At 46.7% G+C, this 21664-nt stretch overlaps 1 protein-coding gene across 9 annotated transcripts in view; it reads left to right on the top strand.

Moving 5' to 3' along the window:
* Positions 1–10846: 10846 nt before the first annotated feature.
* RBFOX1 (RNA binding fox-1 homolog 1) overlaps positions 10847–21664 on the top strand; it is a 2027925-nt gene continuing 2017107 nt past the window's right edge. For all 9 annotated transcript variants that reach the window (XR_012000653.1, XR_012000654.1, XR_012000652.1 and 6 more), the window contains exon 1: positions 10847–11213. Coding sequence is in view for 6 of the 9 variants with exons in the window: in XM_072753902.1 (XP_072610003.1) it covers positions 11004–11213 (210 nt within the window). In the remaining 3 variants the exon portion in view is untranslated. The remainder of the gene's footprint in view (positions 11214–21664) is intronic.

Raw genomic sequence — 21664 nt, 5'->3', positions numbered from 1 at the left:
TTTCTAGCCTTAGTTTTTCCACCTGTAAAATCATAAAAATCAGTGCCATTTATGCTTTGTCTTTTAAAACTATGTAGCGGATGTGATATAACAAACAAGCAAACGTTTCTATTCATTCAGCACGTATTCTTTTAGTATCCAAATGTGCCAGGCACTGAACTTGGTCCTAGGCTGTCATGAACAGGATGACCATGCTCTGTGTTCTTGGAGTACACAGGCGTGGGGGTGTGGGTGGGGGGAGACAGACATGAATCAACCAGTCACAGTGCAAATAGTAGCAGATGTTTATGGAATACTTACTATATGCCAAGCACATTTCTAAGCACCTTACAGATGCTACTCAGTTAATCCTTAGAGCAGCTCTAGGAGGTGAGCACTTTTATGACCCTCAAATTAAAGGTGAGGAAACTGAGGCATAGAGTGATTAAATAACTTATCAAAAGCCAACATATAATGAGAGAAGTCAGATTAATTCACAGATCCCAAACCTGCATTCCTAAAGAAGACACTGTCTTGCTGCTATGCTATGGAGATGCTATTATATGGAGAAAAAAAGAGAACAGAATGGTCCATAAGAGAATAATAGAGAAGATCTAATTTATACTGGGGTGTTTGGGGGAGACCCCTAGGAGGAAGTGCATTGGATAGAGATATGGAAGAAGAAAAGGAGTCAAATTTGCAAAACTGGGTGTGTGTAGGGGGAATTGGAAAAGGGTAGCGGGAATAGCACATGCAAAGATCTTGAGGTAGGCAAGACTTTGGGGGCATTTGCAGAATAGAAAGAAAGCCTGGTCACTGGGAATTGTTGAATCGGAGGTGCCTTTGAGACTCAGTACAGTGCCTGACACATTGGCAGAACTCAATATATATTAGCTCCTGCTGTGTCCTTTTTGAGAGACCAGAATTCAGAGGAACCAGGGAAATGGGTTTCAGAGAAGACTTGCTTCCTCAAGCCTCTAGGTGAACACAGCAGGTAGCATCTCAAGGCATTAGCATTAGGAGCAGATAAATCCCATTTAGTCACTTCTGGCCTCCTTTTCCAACGGTGGGTGGTGCAAGGGGACCCTTTTGCTGGGGAATCCTGGGAGGGCTTTTAAGCCTCCACCTTTTGAGGAATCCCCCTTTGTCAAATTCACTGTGCATGTTTCTTTCTTTCTTTTTTTTTCATCAGCTCTGGAATGGGAAAAAGTCAGCTCCAACCTGCTTTCAAAGCTGAGCAAATAAAGCTCTTTTACAATTGGTTCCATTGTAGAAAAAGCATTAGACTGATTTATTCAAATCAATTCTGGGTAAAAGCCATAAAAGAGAGCTTAAGAATGAGTTCTGTTTCCCCAGGAAACCCAGTTGATGGATTAACACCTGAAAGGGGGCAGATGCGTGACTGGCTTCAGAGGGGGTTGGGGGGGCAGCATTTGACACTTTGGACAGACTCAGTGAGTATTTTCCTGGGAGACTGAAGCCACACATGACCCCCACTGGTTGTTGGGGATGCCCTGCCTCTTAAGCTCCCGAGTAGGGAGAGAAGGTCCAATGCTTTTTTTTTTTTTCCCCTTCCTCTTGGAAGGAAGGGGGCTTTGTTATGAAGCAGCTTTTGGGAACATCAACTGCTATTGTTGGAAGAATCATCAAATCATCAGATAACATGGTCAGAGCCCCTCCTTTTTGACAGCTGGAGGGTGGGTGGAGTGGAGGGATACTAAAAGCCAAAGAACCCAAGCAAGTTATCAAGATTTCAAATTTAAGTCTCCCAGACTCCCTTGTCCAGGGCTGTTTGCATCACAGCATCAATGACCTGCTTTAAACTATGCACATTGACGGTAAGGTCTATCATTTATCCAACTAAAAAAACTCATGCTTTGATTTAAGTCACTTTCCTTTTTCTTGGTGTTCCATATATATACCGAGAAGAACTCATCAGCATTGTCCTTATGAAAATGTTTTGTTGAGATTGGAAGATAGGGGAAAAGATAATCTCTAAGCTTGCTAACTCATTGAATTTCTCTGCATAGGACTACTTTCTACCTTTTAAACCTGGCTGCTCTTTCCTTTTTTATGCTCATGCTTGTGTCTGTCAGTTATTCCCTGTGTGATTCTGATGAAGTTATTCAGTGTCTCTGAGGCTCAGTGTTCTCATCTGCATAATGGGAATGGTGCCTACCTCATAGAATGTGAATGGATGGCACGATGCATACAGAGCAATTGGCAGTGCCTGGCTATATCAATTGCTAAAAAATGTCGACTCTTTTAAAATTATTTGCACAGGGTAATGAGCCTCTTCCCAGGTGGATAACATCTGCTCTCTTTTTTTTTCCCCTCTCAGACTGATCTGGCCTGCATCCCATCCTATTGCTAGGGGTTTCCTAATCCTCACTGCCCCCCACTTCTCCATATATGTACATACGAAGCCTGTTACAACACAGTTGGATATACATAACACAGCCTCTCCTTTCTTAGTAGCAAGTTAAGAGATGGTAGCACGTGTGGGTGGTGAGAAAGAATCTGAGTCTTTACTTCTTAGCTCTTTTATTCCCCCAATATTTTCCCTGTTCTGGACTAGGATGGAAAATGTCATGTTTGGAGTTAATGCATCCTGGGATGGGTAAGTGTTATGGACCTCAGTATCTAACACCTATTCCTTTCAGAGGGCTCAGTGCCCAAATCAGTCAGATGTCAGTGCTGAGACAAGGTATCTCCAGGTGGTGCTTGTGCCTGGGACCTGGACAAGCTGTGTTTTCTCAGCCAGCTGGATTGTGTCCCTGTATCTGTCATAGAAACTTTCCTCCTTGGGCACAGCTTTGATATCATCACAGGTGTACTCAAACAATGTTAGGTAAAAGGGTAGAGAAGGAGAAGGAGATAGAGGGCAGGAAGAGTAGAGAAAAGAGAACAAGAGGAAGGGAGAGGGATGGATGGGTAGAGAGGGTGAGTCAGAAATCCAAACATCCACTGGTTTGATGGAAAGAGAGCTGTGCTCTGGCCAGGGGCTGAAGCACAAGTCCTGTTGTGAGGGTTGGGATGTCAGTGACCTACCCAGTGAGGACAGGAGTATGTGACTCTGGTCACTGGGGATTATGTATTGATAAAAACAGGGGGAAACCTAGGAGGAAGAGAGGAAATAGTAGTGTGTGTGTGTGTGTGTGTGTGTGTGTGAGAGAGAGAGAGAGAGAGAGAATAGTATATAGAGAGGAAAAAGTTGTTTGCATACCACTAGCAGTGGAATGACTCTATACCACTAGCTGAGGGGTCAAATGCCATAGGTCTGTGATGGGAAGACAACACCTAGCAAGCGAGCATTTCCATTCACTTCTCCAGGATCCTTAAATCTCTCTCTCTCTCTGTGTACATGTATGTAAGAATACAGGTGATTATTTCAGAGGGATTCTACTTAGCATTGGAGGCATTGGTTAGAAAATAGTCTTACTCATTCTCATAGAACAGCAGGGCAGTATAGTTGGGGCAGAAACACAGTTGGCCTTGCCCACTGGGAATTTTCCTGACGGTTGGCAGCTCTGAAGAAGGAAAGATGAGAGACGCTTCTGTTCTGTCTCAGGAGTCTTTGACTCTTAGCCCAAAGGATGGGGGAATTTCCTACTCTATTTGGATAGTTAAGGGCGTCTCCAAACCTATGTGGTTACTAATTGGTTTTCTCTGGTATAATCTTCTGGAGGTAACCAGGGACTTGCTGTTTATCTTCTGTGCCTTGCAGGGACTTTCCAAGAACCTCACAGCTCTCCACCAAGCCCAGGACTTTCCATACAGGAAGATAAGATGTTGGTCAGTCAGTTGCATCGTGGCTTAGAGCTCAGGCTCAGGAGACAGACATACCTGGGTTCAAACCTTATTTCCTTCAGTTAGTGTGGTCTTGGGTGAGCTTTCCGCACTCTTTGTTGTTTTGAATATAGATGTGGAGGCTCCTGAATGGTAAGTGGTATTTGAGCATAAGAGAAAAATTAAAGGTGAGGCTCTTGCTAATGTTAATCCTGGAATTACTACAGGACACATTGTGGTCTTTGCTGGTCATAAACAGTTGAATCAGCCTGATCTTATAATGACCACCAGAAAGTTGTAGGAGGTGATGTCACTGAGAGGTTAAGAGCATGGGCTTGAGGCAGACAATTGAAGTGCAAGTCCCATTACTTACTAGTTGGGTGATTGTGGATCAGTTGTGTAACTTCTCAGACCTTCAGCTTCCTCATCTGTAAAATGGGGAGAGTGATGATAAAGATGATCATATCTATCTCAATGGCTTACAATGCAGATGTAATTAGCTAACATACATAACGTGTTTATTTTATTTTACTTTTTAAAATATTTTTATTTATTTATTCATGAGAGATAGAGATAGAGATAGAGATAGATATAGAGAGAGAGAGAGAGAGAGAAGCAGAGACACAGGCAGAGGGAGAAGCAGGCTCCATGCAGGGAGTCCAATGTGGGACTCCATCCCGGGACTCCAGGATCACACCCCAGGCTGAAGGCAGGCACTAAACTGCTGAGCCACCCAGGGATCCCCACATAATGTGTTTGGAACAGTGACTGATACCTAGTAAGCACTCAAAAATATCAGCTATTGTTATTTTGCTAATATTGTATGGCTCTTATCAACTGGATGGCTTGTGGAAGTAACTTGTGCTCTCTGTCCTCAGTCTTCTTATCTGAAAAATGGGACTGCTACTAATAATTACTTTATACAGTTAGTATGAGAAAGAAATGAGATAGTTTACATAAAGTGCCTCACATGATAGAAGTATCCAAATAATGACAAATCCCCTTTTCTCCTTTTCTTGGTCATATGTAAGATTAAACTATCTTAAATATTAAAGCAAATACACAATTTGGTGGTTCTTGCCTCTTTTGGGGATCATGGAACCCTTTTTAAATTTGAATGCAAAATTATATCTTCCTTTGAGAAAAATGGAAATAATGCACATGTAATTTTAGCGGGTTCAATAGTTCATGAGCTCTTATGGGTTTTTATCCCATTGCCCACAAAAACTCCTTTTAATCTCCCCTTTACACAATGAATTTCATAGAGTTTTCTGGAAAAAAAATGTGACACACAAAAATGAGCCCTTAAGCATCAAGCTCTGGTGAGTGTGAGATGTTGAGAGCCTAAGGGCCCTGTAAGGCTTGGCTGGGGGTCTGTCCAGAAACTTCTGAGCTTGGGACCCCTGCCTACTTCAGGACTCATTGTACTCAGTCCCATCACTGCCCCATAGCCCTGTCTGGGGGCAGTCTTGTGGCTCAAGATGATGGTGTTAGGCACGGGGAGGGGAGGATCTTGCCTTCCTCCTCTCCCAGTGCTGTCTCTCCTGCACACAGGCTGTGTGGGCGCTGCCTTTAATGCTGTCTTCTCTAAACTCTGCAATTTATGGTACAGTTGTGCCAAGAAGAAGGCAAGGATTTGTCTTTGTTGTGAGTGTTGTGTGTATATTAAAAGGCTCTTGCAACAATCAGCACTTCGTGGCAGAAACAATGGGACACAGTGCATACCTACTTAGTAAGAACAAGAGGAGAGGAGATTTGGATAATCAAGACAAATATTCATATGCCCAAGATGCCTCAAGGAAGGGCTAGCAGGAATGGTTTAGATAAACACTGATGTCTGATGTTTACACTCTTGTCCTGGCAGATGCCTGCTCGCCAGTTTGGTTCAGAACTGAGGAGGGAAAAATTTGGGTGCTGGGGAGTGTGGGAGACACCCTCAGAATCCTTGTGTATGAATTGTTTAAGTAGATGAAGATCTACATTGCAATGATCCTTGAGAGAAGAAGAAAAACCCCTGTAAGAGATGGGCAAGAAGTCACGTTTTTGAACCTGGAATCTGGTGACTTGTTGGAATGTCACTTACATCTTGATAATATTAAAAGAAAAAAAATTTAAAGAGTTTATTTATTCATGAGAGACACAGAAAGGCAGAGACATAGGCAGAGGGAGAAGTAGGGTCTTCGTGGGGAGCTGGATGTGGAACTTAATCCCAGGACCCTGGGATCATGACCTGAGTCAAAGGCAGATGCTTAACTACTGAGCCACTCAGGTGCCCCTAAAAAGAAAATTTAAAAGTAATAATAAACCACCAGCAGGATTATTTCCTCATAGTGAGATTGTTAATGGAAAGCTTGTTAATGGGGGCAGCCCAGGTGGCTCAGCGGTTTAGCGCTGCCTTCGGCCCAGGACATGATCCTGGAGACCCAGGATCGAGTCCCGTGTTGGGCTCCCTGCATGGAGCCTGCTTCTCCACCTCTCTCTCTCCCTCCTCTCTGTGTATTCTCATGAATTAATAAAAATAAAATCTTAAAAAAAAAAAAAGGAAAGCTTGTTAATGGCCCTTGTAACTATGGGTCCCTGTGTAACTTACAGGTGCAAGACACAGAGATATACATACATTCCAAATGAGTAGAGGCCTGAGAGATTATAAACAAGGATACATGGCCACCTGAGAGTACAGTCTGGGAGGAAAAAGCCACCCTGTCCCTAGTGATCCTGATGGCAGGTAAGATAGCATCTGTGGGAATCTCAGCAGTGGTGTAGAATAGCACAAATCCTGACTCTTCAGTTCAGTACCTTGGGAATCATGGCTGACACTGGGAGTCATGGCTGACACTGGGGGTCATGGCTGTCATTGGGGAGATCACAGCTGACATTGAGGGTCATGACTGATGCTGGAGGTCATGGCTGATAACTAAGGTTACAAGCTATAGGTTATACTGGCTTATATACGAGGTTATAGGTTACACTGTAAGTGATAAATAGATGGCATAAGGAGTTACATGGCTTGTGGGGAAAATGCCTGAAAAAGTTACAGGTTTGGAGGGGTCAGTACACCCTGTTGGGGTTTCTCATCGGAGAGGAAGCAGCAATACTTTAGAACCAGAGGTCTGCCCTTAGAGGGGTCAGTGCCTGGATAGCTCGGGGGCGGGGGGGTGAAAGCTTCGGGAGACACTGTCTCATCTTGATAGAATCCTGGCCCTCAGCTAATAACCCAAGGTGGGCATTAGTGGGGAAATGGTGGTCCTAACCACTGAATTCCTCCCTATGTCTCCTAAATGGTTAGAGGTTTATAAGAGGGATTTCAGCAGGATAGCTATGGGGTTTACATTCTTCTTGCTCTAATTCATGACCAGCTTCTTTTTTTTTTTTTTTTTTAAGATTTTTTATTTTATTTATTCAGAGAGAGAGAGAGGCAGAGACACAGGCAGAGGGAGAAGCAGGCTCCAAGCAGGGAGCCCGACGTGGGACTCGATCTCGGGTCTCCAGGATCACGCCCTGGGCTGTAGGCAGCGCTAAACCACTGCGCCACCGGGGCTGCCCTCATGACTAGCTTCTTAAGATGTCAGCCTCTGAGCTTCTTTGGCCATCTTGGCTCAAGTGTGGGACGTGGCTGTCCCCCTGCCCCCTGACTCTTGCCTTGACTTCCTGATTCTGGCTCATTAGTCTCATCCTTTATTCAGTCTCCCTCTTCTCAGCTAGCACATCTGAAGCCTTAGGACCCTCCAGCTACAGGGCCAGACTTGCGGTCCCTGTAAGAAAATCACATGAGTTAATGATAGTTAAAGTAGATACACTTCCTTTCCTTTAAATTTTTATTTGAGTATAATTGACACATAATGTCACATTAGTTTCAGATGATACACTTTCTTTGTGAGTCCTTATTATGTGTCCTGCTAAGAGCTTTACACAATTTTGTTGAATTCACAATAATCCCCATGAGGTACTGTTATACCTATTTTACAGATGAGAAAACTGAAGCTTCCAAAAGGTCAGTTTCCCTGCACCTCCCAAAGGTCAGTTTCCCTGCATAAAGTTATGCAGTTAAGAGTGAAGCCAGAGCTCCAATCGGACTCTATCCCAAGAGCCCCAGCTGAGCAAACCTGCCCTCTAAACCCTACTGTGGATGGGTGAGAATCTGGACATCTTTGAGACTCACCAGAGGAGCTTCCCCATCACCACCCTGTTTACCTCTATCTGGCCTGAGCTGGCTGACCACAGCAGGCTTCAGTTCGATAGCCGATGCTATTGGTGCCCTTGCCTGCATCTCTTGCTCTCTCCACTCCTGCACATGCTGACTTACCTTTGCCTGAGGCCAGTCACTTTCCCAGGCCAGGGTCAATGGACCTACCTTTGCTCTGGCCTTTCCCTCACCTTGATCATTATCAGATCTAGTCAAGTTGCTGGAGAGTTGAAGAGTGGCCCCTGGGGGATCTAGCCCTACGGGTTTGGTAAACTCATGTCCTTTCTTTTGATGTCAGGCCGTGTAACCTTTTGATTATCTCTCATTTTTCTGCCTAGTTTCAAATGCTGCAGAAAACAAGGTTTACACTATGACCTTGGGCCACGCTGGAAGTGGGGAGACCAGGATCATGAGTTAGACTTTCTTCCTAAAAATGTCAGACTGTTTTGTGGTTAAGAGCACAGTCTCTCAGTTGGACACCCTAAATTTGAATCCTGGCTCTATTGCTGCATAATAACCACAGGATGGGTTTGGAGTCCCACTGGGCCCACTGTGAGACAGTGGAACTAAAACCCTATTGGCTATCTAATCTACATAACCCTTACTCTGGTGGGTCCCACTGATGTTTTGGGTCTCCTGGAATTAGTGTTGGTTTATAGCCCATGTCCATTGATCCTGGAAATATCTTTTTTTTTTTTTTTTTTTTCATTTTCCTCTGTGCAGTCACTCTGAGAAAAGGCCACAGGGACCTTTGGGGAAGGCTGGGAAGAAGATGAACATTATACAATTTTTGGCAATGTACCAAGATCCTTTTTCAAGGGGACCCAGCCAGCCTCCTTGGGTCTGTATACTGGCTCCAGTCATGGAACTTATTGAAGGGCCATGACTCTGCTTTTATGATTCGAGTTAGACTTTTGTTTACTTGACCTAGAATTCTTCTGCTCATTCAGATCAGTACGAATTCAGTAGGCTGCCCATCTATTTCATTTCTAGGGACCAGCTTACCAATGCCATAGTTCTGTGCTCATCAGACTATCCTGATTTTTGCTTTACTGTACTGTCCATAGTAACTATGCCTTTGGCTACTGAGTGCTGCGACTTGGCTTCTGCCATCCTGGGATCCAATGACCCCATTGTATTTAAGTTTCCCAGTTCGGTGGCAGCAGTTCCCACTATAGAGTAACTTGGACATGTTGCTTACCCTCTTTATACATTAGTCTCCACCTCTGTACATTGAGGATTATAACAGGGTTGTTGTGAGATTTAGATGGAAAGTAATATGAGGGCGTCAAAGCTCACCCATGTTTATTAGAATTATTTGTGCTGATGAGGAGAGAAGAGATGGAGGAGAGAGAAAGGGGCTGGAACAAGAAGGGGAAACTGTAGGATGCAGAGAACCCTGGGTAAGAGTAGATCCATTTACTCATGGAACAAATGTTTCTTGAGCACCTACTATGGGCCACTCACCTTTTTTTTAAAAAGATTTTATTCATTCATTCATGAGAGACACACACAGAGAGGCAGAGACACAGGCAGAGGAATAAGCAGGGTCCCCACAGAGAGCCTGATGCAGGACTCGATCCCAGGACCCTGAGATCACACCCTGGGCCGAAGGCAGATGCTTAACCACTGAGCGACTCAGGCGTCCCATGGGCTGCCCAACTCAATAGCTTTTCAGAATAAAATCATGAATAAGGCAGGGGCAGTGACTGCCTAAAGGAGCTTAGTGGGGGAAAAATTGTACAAGCATATTGCAGCATGGTCTCAATGCTTGGTTGAGGAAGCTCAGGGAACTTAGGGTGCTCACTCACCCTTCCCTGGATAGTGTTAACACTTAAATGTCCAGAACCTCCTGGTTCAACTAACACTCCTGAGAAAGGAGTCCCACATTGATGCTAAGGGCGTGTTGTGCTCACTTAGATTTGTCAATCCATCATTGCAAAATATTTCTCCAAGTCTCTCCTCCCTTTGCCCATCAGCACTATTGCTGTGCTGAGTCCCTGCAGTGGTTCTCTACTTGGTTCGGCCTTGCATGCCTAGTCCCTGGCTACCTCTCTTCCCTCACCCACCCTGCTGCAGCCCCACAGGCTTCTTTTTTTTTTAATAATAATAAATTTATTTTTTATTGGTGTTCAATTTGCCAACATACAGAATAATACCCAGTGCTCATCCCGTCAAGTGCCCCCCTCAGTGCCCGTCACCCATTGCCCCACAGGCTTCTTGCTGCCTTCCTCCCAGCCTCTGGACTTTTCCACCTGCTATTCCCTTTGCCCGAACACCCTTTACCTGGCTGAGAGCTGTTCATCTTGTAGCTCTCCATTCAGTGTTCATTTCCTCTGCCCCTTTCCCAGACCCAGGCCTTCTGAGGCTCTTTTGTTTTAGGCTCCCTTGTTCCCAGTAGTCTTCCTTTGTAGCCATTTGCCCCATTGACGGTGTCAATCAGTCAACACTTTCCCCACCAGGTACTGGGCTCTACCTGGGCAGAGACAATGCCTGCCACTGTCACTGTTATAATCCCCTCCCACAGGGCAGTGCCTGGCCCTTAGTGATGCTCAATCAATATCCTCGCTAGGTAAGCAAAGCTTTGAAAGGTGGTGTCTTTGCGCGAAGCCCGTCATCCTCCAGGCTAAATTCTTGATCTGTTCTGAGCAGCCTGTTTTCCAGTCACCTCTAAATCATCCAAGATGCAGAGTAGTACCAAAGACCAAGGTGTCCATCCTCGTAGGACACTGTTCCTTCTCTCTCCCTTCCTTGGTCAGGTTGACCATGGGGGTGCAACCTAGGGGCAGGGCTTTGCTTAGAGCGGGCCTTGGCCCCTCGCAGGTGAGGGGAGCGCAGGCCTGTTCCACGCGTGCCTGCGGTATGCGTGAGAAGCCAGAAGGGGGCGGCAGAGAGACAGGAGTGGTCCACGGAGGAGCCCAGCTCTGAGCCGAGCCGCGCGAACCCACCGAGCCCGCGCTCAGAAGCCGGCTCTCCCACCGACAGGCCGCTGGGTTCGGGAGCCTGCTGGGTCCTTTCTCTTCCCCAAGTGCAGGCACAGCCCCCTGGAGCCATGGCCAGCCCTTCTGGCAGCCCCGAAGACTCGGGCAAGCTCAGAGGCAGGGATGGCCGGCAGAGGCGGGAGGAGGAGGATGCCCCTCCGGAGGAGAAGAGATTGAAGCTGGGGCTGGAGGGAGGAAGCGCAGCGCAGGAGGAAGGAGAAGACGCGCCACGTCTGGGCAGGGAAGAGACCGGCACCCAGACAGGTGGCGAAGGCAGAGGTGTAAGTGAGCGGGGGGCGCAGGAGGGACGGGGGCTCGAGGTGGGGTGGGGTGAGCTGGGATGCTCCCGGTCGGCCGCCAGGTCTAAGTTGATAATTGGGCAGCAACTCCTGCGGGCAGGCGCGATGTGACGGCTCCTGGGGACCTCCTGAGAAACTAGATGCTTGGTTGTTGGTGGCAACCCCCTTCTTGTTTATGTTGCATCGACTTGCTGATTCTCCCACGACGACGTCGTCGTTGTCGTCGCATCTGGCTGGCAGACCCTTGGGTTCTATGGTTAGGCAGAAAGGGGAAGGGGAAACTCTATCCTGGGGCAAGGGGAGGGAGGGCTCTGAGCAGCCCTCACCCTGCACCTTCCTCCCTCCTGGGCTGTTTTGCGTGTCTCTCTGGGACTTTACTGGTTGTGTGCTTCTCTTCCCCCGTGAGGGGCTTGGGTGGGAAGTAGCCTAGCACAGGTCCTGCTAAACGGGTGGGTGGCAGCAGCTCACCCCATGCCCCTCACCTGCTCTGCATCTTCCTGTCATTGTTCCCCATTCTGGTCGGGCTGTGAGAGTTGAGAGAGAAGGCAGTGGCTTTCATCTCTGAAGTCACTCTCCTCTCGTTATCCTTTCAGAGGGGGGGACAGTGAGGCAAAGTTCTTTGCACCCCCTCAGGTGCTACCTGGCTGTGGTCCCTGCTGGCCCGGGGTACGTGGGAGGGTGTTTTGTTGCATACGTGCATGGTTACGTGAGTCACTAGGCATGTGTGGGATGGAGCTCAGTGGCCAGCTTGACCCCTCGGTCCCCACTTTCTGATTCTTCTCTTGAATCTTCCAGTTGTGACCTGGCTGACCTTACATTTAGAGAGCTCATGAGTCTGGAGGACAGATGAGGGCTGGCTGGACAGCCATCCCCATGGCAAAGGCTGCCACCTTGAGAGTTTTTAATGGATAATGGTGTTGACCTTTTTGTTTCTACCAAATGTTTTTATTCTTGACCATTTGCTTGGCGGAGCTTGTCTTAAAAATTTGATTAGCAGCTAGTGAGCCCCATGAGAGAGTTCCCCTTCTTTTTCCCAAATCCACACAGGCAGCTGCAGCATGCCTCCATTCACCAGGCTGCATCAAAGCCCAGCTGACCCAGTGTGGAGCTTCTCCCAGGCACTGCTTCTGAGACCTCACCTCCCTGTGGTTGTGATTGTGTTCAGATTGTGGGTCACCTGGTTGCCAGAACCAGGTGAATTTCTCTCAGAGATGCCAGGAGAAGGATAATCCTTATGGAAGGTTCATTGGGACACATTGTGGAAAGAGTGAGAGGGATGTGTCGCAGTATGGTGAGAGGACAGGGCCTGAGTTAGAAACATGATTATGGGGGCAGTGCAGTGCTGTGAAACTTTTATTGTTGGAAGCCCCTGTCTCTAACTAGCTTCATTACTTGGGACTTTGCCAAAGACCAGGATATGAGAATGCAAGGAAGTGACCAAGGCAGGGGGATGCTTAAGACTGTGGGTTTGGCCTTCCTTTACTGGGTGACGCAGAGCAAGTTACTTAACCTCTCTGAGACTTAGTGCCCTCCTTGGTGAAATGGATAGATGTCAATAGGGTTTCATGGGGTTATTAACCCGGAGATTAAGTTTATCCATAGAAAGCATTTAGCATTGAGCCCAGGACATAGTATGTGCCCAATAAATGTGATTTAATACTGACATTCACTCTATGCAGCTCGCTTGCTGTCATCTTTGGTTCTGGTGGTGCATCACAGGAGATGAGGGTCCTAGGCCAGAATCTTTATATTAAAAGCTTTCTGGAGGTTAAGGAATTATGAGCAGATGATGAAATTTTTAAAAGACAGAAATCCCATTGAACTTTTTAGTTCACAAAGGGAAATGGAGATCCCATGGTTGAAGGATTATGTCATAACTAGATAGAAACTGTCCTTTCTGGAATACAGTTTTCTCCTTTTTGGGCACCTAGATCTTCTGGGGGAAGTGGGCCCTCACAGTGATGGTGTCTTGGTTTTTAAGTTTAAAGGTTGTCCAGGCTTGTGCTGCCCAGAATGCCCGTCAGATAGATTTCTCCTTCTTTCCATTTTCTACGGGAATATTCTCTTTAAAGAACCCAGGAAGCAGTTTGGGCTGTGCCAGGAGCAGCAGCTATTTCTTTGAGGAGAGTCCATTTCTTCACTCACAGACTATGTCCAAATGGACCAAGTAGAACAGAATGTTTTTCATGAAATTTTTGTCTGTGTAGACCATTAGCTTGGCTAAAATGTTAAAAACATCTTTGTTCTTTAATAGAGGATTATTTTTAGGTGCAGATCATTTTGGGCTTTTCTTTGCAGGAGCTGCATGGGCATCACCTTCCTGTCCATGTTGTATATACACATTTTTAAAGGATAAAATACCCTTTCCCTTCACTGGGTTTGGTGCTTTGGATGGCTGAGGTTTACATGTGACTGGTTGTCCCTCAAAGTGGCTCCCAGGTTTGGCTTTTGCCTTGAAGGGGAAGGTGGTTGCTTCCTCTGGTGCTTGCCATGGGGTGCTTTTAGGAGGGAAAATGAGTCCCCAGGAGCCATCTCAGTGCAGTCCTGCTGGAGGTGCAGCAGGAGGAGGGTATGTGCCTGGTGAGGACTGATCCCCTACCGGGGTGTGTGGGGCATCTGAACCAGAGATCAGAAGTTTCACAGACTCCTTTTGCCCCCTTTGGGACCAGTGCTGCTGAGAAGGTATCAAAGAACCAATCCTCCCAGAGCCTTTATTGACTCCTTTAACGTGACCCCAGGGCGAGTCTGGCCTGCAGTTCTTCCTGGGTGGAGGAGAAGGATCTCTTCTAGGTAATTGGTTATCAACCTTAGCTATTTGTTCAATTTTTCTCAAGATCAGGAAGCTTGGCATAGACTCCTGGGTTGTCCTGGACAGAGCTTGAAATCCCCATTCAAGATCCCCAGGGTTGAGGCCAGGGAGGTTATCATCAGCAGGGAGCGCGCCCTAGAGGGGAGTCTAGGGCTGCAGGTCTTTCCCTTCTCACTGGTGATGGTCTGTACCTGGGTCTCAACTTTGACCCTAGTGACATTTTGGGGCCAGATCATTCTTTGTTGTGGGAGGGCTATCCTTAGCAGCAACCCTGGCCTATGGCCACTGGATACCATTAACACTGTCTTTCCATCACCAGTGCGACAACCAAAAATGTCCCCAGACATTGCCAAATGTCTCAAGAGGGCTTGGGGAGGACACAGATGAAATCACCTTGTCTGAAAGCCCCTAGTCTATACTTGCAAACATGTTTCAGAGAGTAGGTATTAAGTTTGGATTCTTGCTGTACCATTTATGAGCTATGTAGCTTTGGGAAATTTATACAACCTCCATGGGCCTCAGTTTCCTCATCTATAAAATGGAGAGAGTGAGCTACAACCTCAGTGGAAGGTTATGTGGGTATTTAATACAATTACAAGATAATAAATGGAAAAGGCTTAGCATAGTATTTAGACATAGAAATGTACAAAGCGTATGGTCAATTCCATTTTTACTTATTTGGGAGAGTCAGAATCTGTCTTCTATCCCCTTACCCATTTGGTGAGGTGCAAAGGGGGAATATTATCCACTTAAACATCAGATTGGATTCAGGTGACATCTCAGCTTTCCTCGTGGAACTCACTGGTTTCCTTCTAGTTTCCTCCTTGGTTCTCGGGGTCCAGGATTCTAGGAGGCAAGGGTGTGGGTAGACAGAGCAGGTGGCACTCAGTTTACTCCCACACTGGAGAATTCCAAAGCTGGTTTGCCATGACAGAGCTTTTGGACCAACATCTGGGTTTCTGGATTCCCATTTGAACAGCTGGACTCCACAGGGCTGAAGCTTTCTCTGCTGAGACATAGATATTTCCCTGGCAACGATCTCTCAAGCTGACATGAAGACATGGCCACCCACTGGAACACGGTGCTGCATGGGCTCTCTTACAATTTGTGAGGCAAGCTTCTGTGTGCAAGTGAGAAACCGTAGGAGGTTCACTCGTCCTCCAAGGGCCAAAAGTGGGGTGGAGGTTGGTGGAGGGTCCTCCAGGGAGGAAGAAGACCTGGAGGGCGTTCTTTTCAGCAAGAACAGAGAAGTATAGGCCACCTAGGGATGGTTCACACCACTCTGGGAAGCCAGGTGCCTCTGTGTCTGCAGTAGTTTTGGATTGTGAGCTGGGTAGCTCTTAGGTTTAATTATTTCAGAAATACTTAACCCCAGTGCTGGCAAACTAGAGGGTGGTTTGAGCTTCTCTGCTGGAAAGATGCAGACTGCCAGCCAAAGTCCTCTTGATTCTTTTCATTTCATTGAGATGGTTCTTGTCCCTTTGTGTTCTCTGGAACATGATTTGGAGTTGAAGGAGCAGGAGGGAGACCAGTTTGGGGGCTGGAGAAGGGTTGCTGCCAGGAATGTGATGGCTGGGATGATGATGATGATAGTGGGTGGTGTTGCACGCCTGAACAGAGGAAAACTTATGAGATACATTAAGAACTTCAGTATCTATTTGGTATGGCAATGGGAAAGAGGCAGGGAGAGGTTGACCTCCAGAATGGTAGGAAAGACTATGAATTTGATTTTGCACTCTGGCTGAGGTTGCTCTCAGACCCAGGTGACAATGTCCAACAGGATAGACAGGTCTGGGGCTGGAGATTTATACTTGAGAGTCAACAATGCAGATGGTACTTGGGGCCATAGGGACACCTGAGGTTGACTGGGGAGACAATGGAGTGGCAAGAGAGGGGCTTCAGTATAAGCCCAAGGAAATTTTAATGATGAAAGGAGAAGAATCTATAATAGCAATCAGAGGAGCAGCAGGCAGAGGACATGTGGCTCCACAGACAGGAGGAGAGAAAGATAAGGGTTGTGTTGAAGAGAGCCTGTTGGATTCAACATATCATGCTTACGGACTCTTACTGGAATTTTAATGGAGATCAGTTGCATGGGGCGAGTACCTGGATTCATCCTAAGTCTGGGTATTTCAGCACCCAACCGGGGTGTGTGCACTGAAACATGGGACACTCGTGGTCTTGACTTTCTTGCAAAACTGTATTTTGTGTGCATGACGCTAGAACTTTCTGTCTTCCTTGCAACACTCAGCTGTCACTTTTCCACGTTACCTTGGAAAATGACCCAGCCTTAGTGGAGAGCCCTGCCCTGACAGTATTCCTTGACACAAGATGGTGCCATTGGGAGATTTTCACCTCTTAATACTGAGGGCCATTTGCTCTTTTCATTCCAAGTATCTGAGCAGCTCCTGTGTGCCAGGTGTGTTCTAGGTGCAGGTCTGCAAGACGGTTCAGTTAGTTTTCCTGGAGACCCCACTCTAGTGGTGGAGACTGACTCTGGTCCATGGCCAATGCTGGCCCCCTGCTTGTGATTGTAAATAAAGTTTTACTGGCACCCAGTCATACCCATTCATGTACATATTGTCAGTGGCAGCTTTCTTGCTCTAATCAGAGAGTTGAGTAGTTGGGAGAGATTGTATGGCTCACAAAGACAAAAATATTTACCCTGAGAATCTCAGGTTAAGGAGCTTTGCACCCACATGGCTCCCACAAGGGTGTCAGTACAGCTGACCTTGAAATGTGTGTAGTTCTGAGGAGAGTTTGCAGTAAAAGTGTTCAACTTGCAGGACTCCAAAAGAGGAGGTGACAGGTCCCCCAGTCTCAACTTTATGGGCCTTTGGTGGCAGAAGCAGGACTGGGGTTCTGAGTGGGCTTTCTTTACCCCTATGATAGGTCACCATCCGGCAGTTTTTGGATAGGGGAGACAAAACGAGGGGGTGGGGAATAGCAACTTGTTCCCTTCCTACTTGTTTCCCTGAAATGGATCCATAGCAAGTGTTTGGGGTCCCACTTTGCACAGCTGCCCAAATCCACTGAGGTCAACTATGTTGGTGCTGTGAGTCTGAGGTACAGAACTTCCAAATCACCAAGAAGAAAGAGAAAAAAAGATGGTTTTTGCAAGCACAAGAACTCAGATTATTGAAATTAACATTTCCCCCTGAAGTTTTATAATATCTAGGCATGCATATTTAAGTGTCTGCCTCAAAAGCTCTCACTAATAAGCAGATGGTGCATTTAATTTCCTTTTTTTGCAGAAATACTTAATATTTTAGGGCTGTCTGCATGGGCTTCCTTGCAGCCAACTTCATGTGGAGGTGACAGGACTTCTGACCATCAGCACAGGTCTCCAGAGGCTGCCGAAAACCCTGTATTCATGGGGCTGATCCATGGAGGGGCTGGTCTTTTCCTTTCTTTTCAGCGCCAACAGGAAGTTGTAAGGTTGCTCACAGCCAACAGGGCTCCTGCCTTTGCTTCTCCAAAAAATCTTGGCTACATCTGACCCCTGTACCTTACAGCTGGAGAGTGAGGGTCCTGGGCAGGCTAGGGATCTGAGATTGAAGCCCCAGAGCATGAGGAGACCTAGGAAAAGCTACTAGGAAGAAGCTCCAAAAGGATGGTAGAGGCAACAGGAGAAGAGGAGAGCTGGCATTCAGAGCAAGGACAATTGAAGGCATAAAGGAGAAAGCTGGGATTTCCAAAAACATAGAGAAGAGCAGACACCTTTACCATGGTCCTGGTGTGTCTGGGCTTTATGAATTTTCTTGTTTTCCTTCTCCCTGGCTCCTCTCACTGTGTTCCAGGGTGTCATAGAAACAGACTTGTGGGGGCTCTGTGGGGCTCTAGGCCTGATGGTCTTTGGGAAATGCAGGGGCTACCTGAGGGTCTCCTTGGTTCTATGCCTCCTCCTGTACAGGCCTCCATTCCTGACTCTGCAAACCTGCCTTGCGTCTCAGACTTTTGCCCTGGAAAAACCTGGACAGGGCTTGCACCTTTGCTTTGCAGCTTGTGTCTTATATGTCTGGATAAGGAAGACTTTGTGACTTGGAAACCTGTTCACTCAAATTGGAAGGTATTGGGAGGCAAAATCTACCACCTTCATTTTCCCTTTTGCTTCTGTGTTCTCTTTTGACCTGATGGAGTCGTAAGCCCTGGTGTGCAGGAATCAGACTGGATGAAAGAGTTTGCATGGTCTGAGAATAATTTTTTTTGGCTTTTGTTCTGCTTATTAAAAATACAAATTGGGCATCCCAGGTGGCTCAGCGGTTTAGCGCCGCCTTCAGCCCAGGGCGTGATCCTGGAGACCCAGGATCGAGTCCCATGTCAGGCTTTCTGCATGGAGCCTGCTTCTCCCTCTGCCTGTGTCTCTGCCTCTCTCTCTCTCTGTGTCTCTTATGAATAAAAACAACAAAAAACAAATTATTATTTGCTCATTGTAAAGAATTTAAACAGTATCACTATATAGAAAACAAAAAGCAAAACTTCTCCTTTATCTGTTTCTCTTCAATCTTGCTTCTCAGAAGTAACACTGGGAGGGGTTGAGGTATATCTTTTCATACCTTTCTCTGTGTGTATACAAGCATGTATAGCTGCACATAATTTTTTACATTTTAATCTTTTAAAAAATAAAAATCGGGGGCCCCTGGGTGGCTCGGTGGTTGAGCCTTAGGGCTCAGGTCATGATCCCAGGGTCCTGGAATTGAGTTCCAGTGTCTATGTCTCTCATGAATAAATACATAAACTATCTAAATATAAAAATAAAAATGAGATAATGCTAGGTTTATTGTTTGGAAAAGGCTCCGTTTAACTAAATGATAAATATCTTGGACATCATTTCACGTTGGAATCTGGACTCCACCTTCCTTTCAAGGCAGTTATTCTGCTGTGTGAATGCGCTGTACCTTCTTTAGAGCAACCCTATACTGATGGGTCTCCGAGTGACATATTCCAGCACATGTCACTTGATGCTCTGTGCCTGTGTTTTTGTAAGATGTTTTGAGGAACAGGATATCCAGATCAGAGGGTGATCAGCGCTGCATTTGCGTCTTGGTTGTGTTTCCCTGCTGCCAGCTCCCTAAGGCTCTCCATGGTGCTGTCCTCTAGAGGGGTCATCCCTTAAGGCCTAAGGGCATGGGCCAGAATGGCATTCGCTGTCTCACTTTCACCTAGGTCAGTCCACACCCTGGTGCCACCCCTAGCAGGGACTCTGTTTCCAACTCTGGCAGGTGGCTTTACACTGGAGGGAAATTTCGTTTTCCCAAACATTCTTGATGATGTTACTGCAAGTTCCACAGTTGGCATTTGCCTCCTTCAGGCATTACCACTCTCTACCTGTGTGTCCTTGAGCAAGCTATTTCAACTCTCTGGCCTCGGTTTCCTCAAAGGTAGGTGGTGATAATCATGTAATAATAATGGTTGATTCTCTGGGCTTCTGGGAGGACTCAGTGAAGTAACCACCACTTCCACACATTTGGCTTGTTGTGCATATTTGGCAAGTGCTGGGAGTCATTGCTGAGTGTTGAGTAAGCCAGACTGCGGTTTGACCAGGAGCTGTGTGTCTTCAGTACCAACTCTAGCAGCAGGCCCTAGTAGCTGCTAAGAAAATGCTCAGCCAGTGACTGAATGGCAGGGACAGAGATTGGGGCAGAGGCAGTGGGAGCCAACCAAAGGAAACAGAGCTCCTTCTAGGTCCCCAGCTGGAGGGCTCCAAGATAACCCTTTAGTCTTAGACCCCCCTGCCCATTCCCCATACTTCCCAAGGCCCATAGGAGTTTGTTGTATCTTTCAGGCCAGAGCCCAGAAGCAGGGGCCTGGGCAGGTACTGCTCAGCATCCTACTGTATCAGGGCACCTGCATTTCCAACCTGGACCTGGATGCCAAGTGGCCCCAAGTTGGCAGGGGCTTGGCTTGTTCTGAGCCCAGGGATAAAAGATGGGGAGGTGTGGAGGGGTGGGCCCCCCATTTTGGCTCTTGCTTTTTCTCCTTCACTTTGACAACTGTAAGGCATGTGTGAGTGTGTGTGTGTGTCTGTGTGTGCATGTGTGCATGTGTGTATTTCTCTGTAAGTTTCCAAATTTCAGGTTGTGTTTGTTTGGGACTAGGGTTGCCGGTTAGCATTGACTTTCAGTTAACAAATTTTTTAGTATAGGTGTATCCTACTGCAACATTTGGGCCATAAAAACAATTCATTGTTTATCTGAAATTTAAGTTTAACTGGTGTCCTGTCTTTTTACTCACCACATCTGCCAATTCTGTGCGGGGGTTGTTAGTGTGTTGGTGTGTCTCCGTATGAAGGACTATCTATAGGCACACAGATGGGGACCAATGGAGAAGACCCTCCAGGGCTGCTTTCATGGCCTAGAGGCTGATGGGTTGGATACTCAAGCCCCTGGGTCTAGGCAATGGTTCCTAGCATCTGTCTCCCTGTCACCCTTGTTGGTTTCCCTCCCGTCTCTTTTCACACACAGGGGCAAGAGCTGCCCCACCTACCCTTGTTTGGAGCACAGCTGCCCAGCCAGACGAGATGCAAACAGCGCGCAGATGGCTGCAAAGCTTTCCCCAGATCCCTGTGCAGGGGGCTACAGATGAAACGGAAGCCCTCGTCCTCACCGCCTCCCCCTTCTAGAAAACCTAGGCCAACAGCCGTTGTGTTGATGCTTTAGACACTCCTCCCTCCTGGCGGTTAAACCACATCATGTTTTGCCAAACAAATAAAGCCCTTCATTTCCACCATAAACTTGTTCACACACGCGGCCTGATTGATCCGCCAGTGTGCCTGATTCATCAGCTCTTTCAGGCAGCAAGAGGCTCTTCTCTCTGGCGCTGGTGAAGAGCTGCTTAATTTCCATCTGAAAGACTCTCAGTAGAAACCAACCTAGTTTTGAAAGCTGTTTCTTCCCCTTTTGCAGATTCTGTGTGGTTCTTGATATTTGATCTTGTCTGAAATCATCCTGGGCCCTGCCCCAGCTATCACCAGCTTGAGGATGCATTTGTGTCCCTCTGGTTGGGGGGCTGTCAAGGAGGATGTTCAATGTGACCTCTGAGTCCCTGCAGCTTTTCATGGGAAATACCACCAAGGAACCTTGTCCTTCCTGTTTTAGAAGGAATTATTGTTTAGTCGTTTATTGAATTTGTTACAGACGGGGGTCTCAGTTTCCTTGCAACTTCTCTATGAGACTGGTGCTATGATTATTTGCATGTTTACTTGCTCTCTCTAGTCTCTTTCAAGCTCCTATAGTTAAAATACTCTTTTCTGCTGCAGGGCCTTTGCACATCCTGCTCTCCTTGCCTGGAAAGCTCTTTCCACCCCCACCCCTTCACCTGGTAAACATCTCATCTGCAGGCTGACTTACCACTGTTTCAAGGAAAGCCTGGCCACATTGACTCAGTCACAGCAAGTTCCTGATATCTGTTCTCATAGCATCAAATGTCTTTCTTTTATAGGTCCAAGCCCAGCTATAGCCACCTATTTTCTCTGGGCATGATTTCTTGATGAGTAATTGACCTCTCCTACAGTATAATCACCACAGGGGCAGGGGCCATGCTTACAATGATTCCCATTGTCTCTGGTGTTTAGCATATGCTCAGGTAGATTTTGACTAATGAATGAAACATATCCATTTAATAG

This window comes from Vulpes vulpes, chromosome 3 (genome assembly GCF_048418805.1).
Source record: "Vulpes vulpes isolate BD-2025 chromosome 3, VulVul3, whole genome shotgun sequence".
Classification (NCBI taxonomy): domain Eukaryota; kingdom Metazoa; phylum Chordata; class Mammalia; order Carnivora; family Canidae; genus Vulpes; species Vulpes vulpes.
This window is presented reverse-complemented; position numbering and strand designations above follow the sequence as displayed.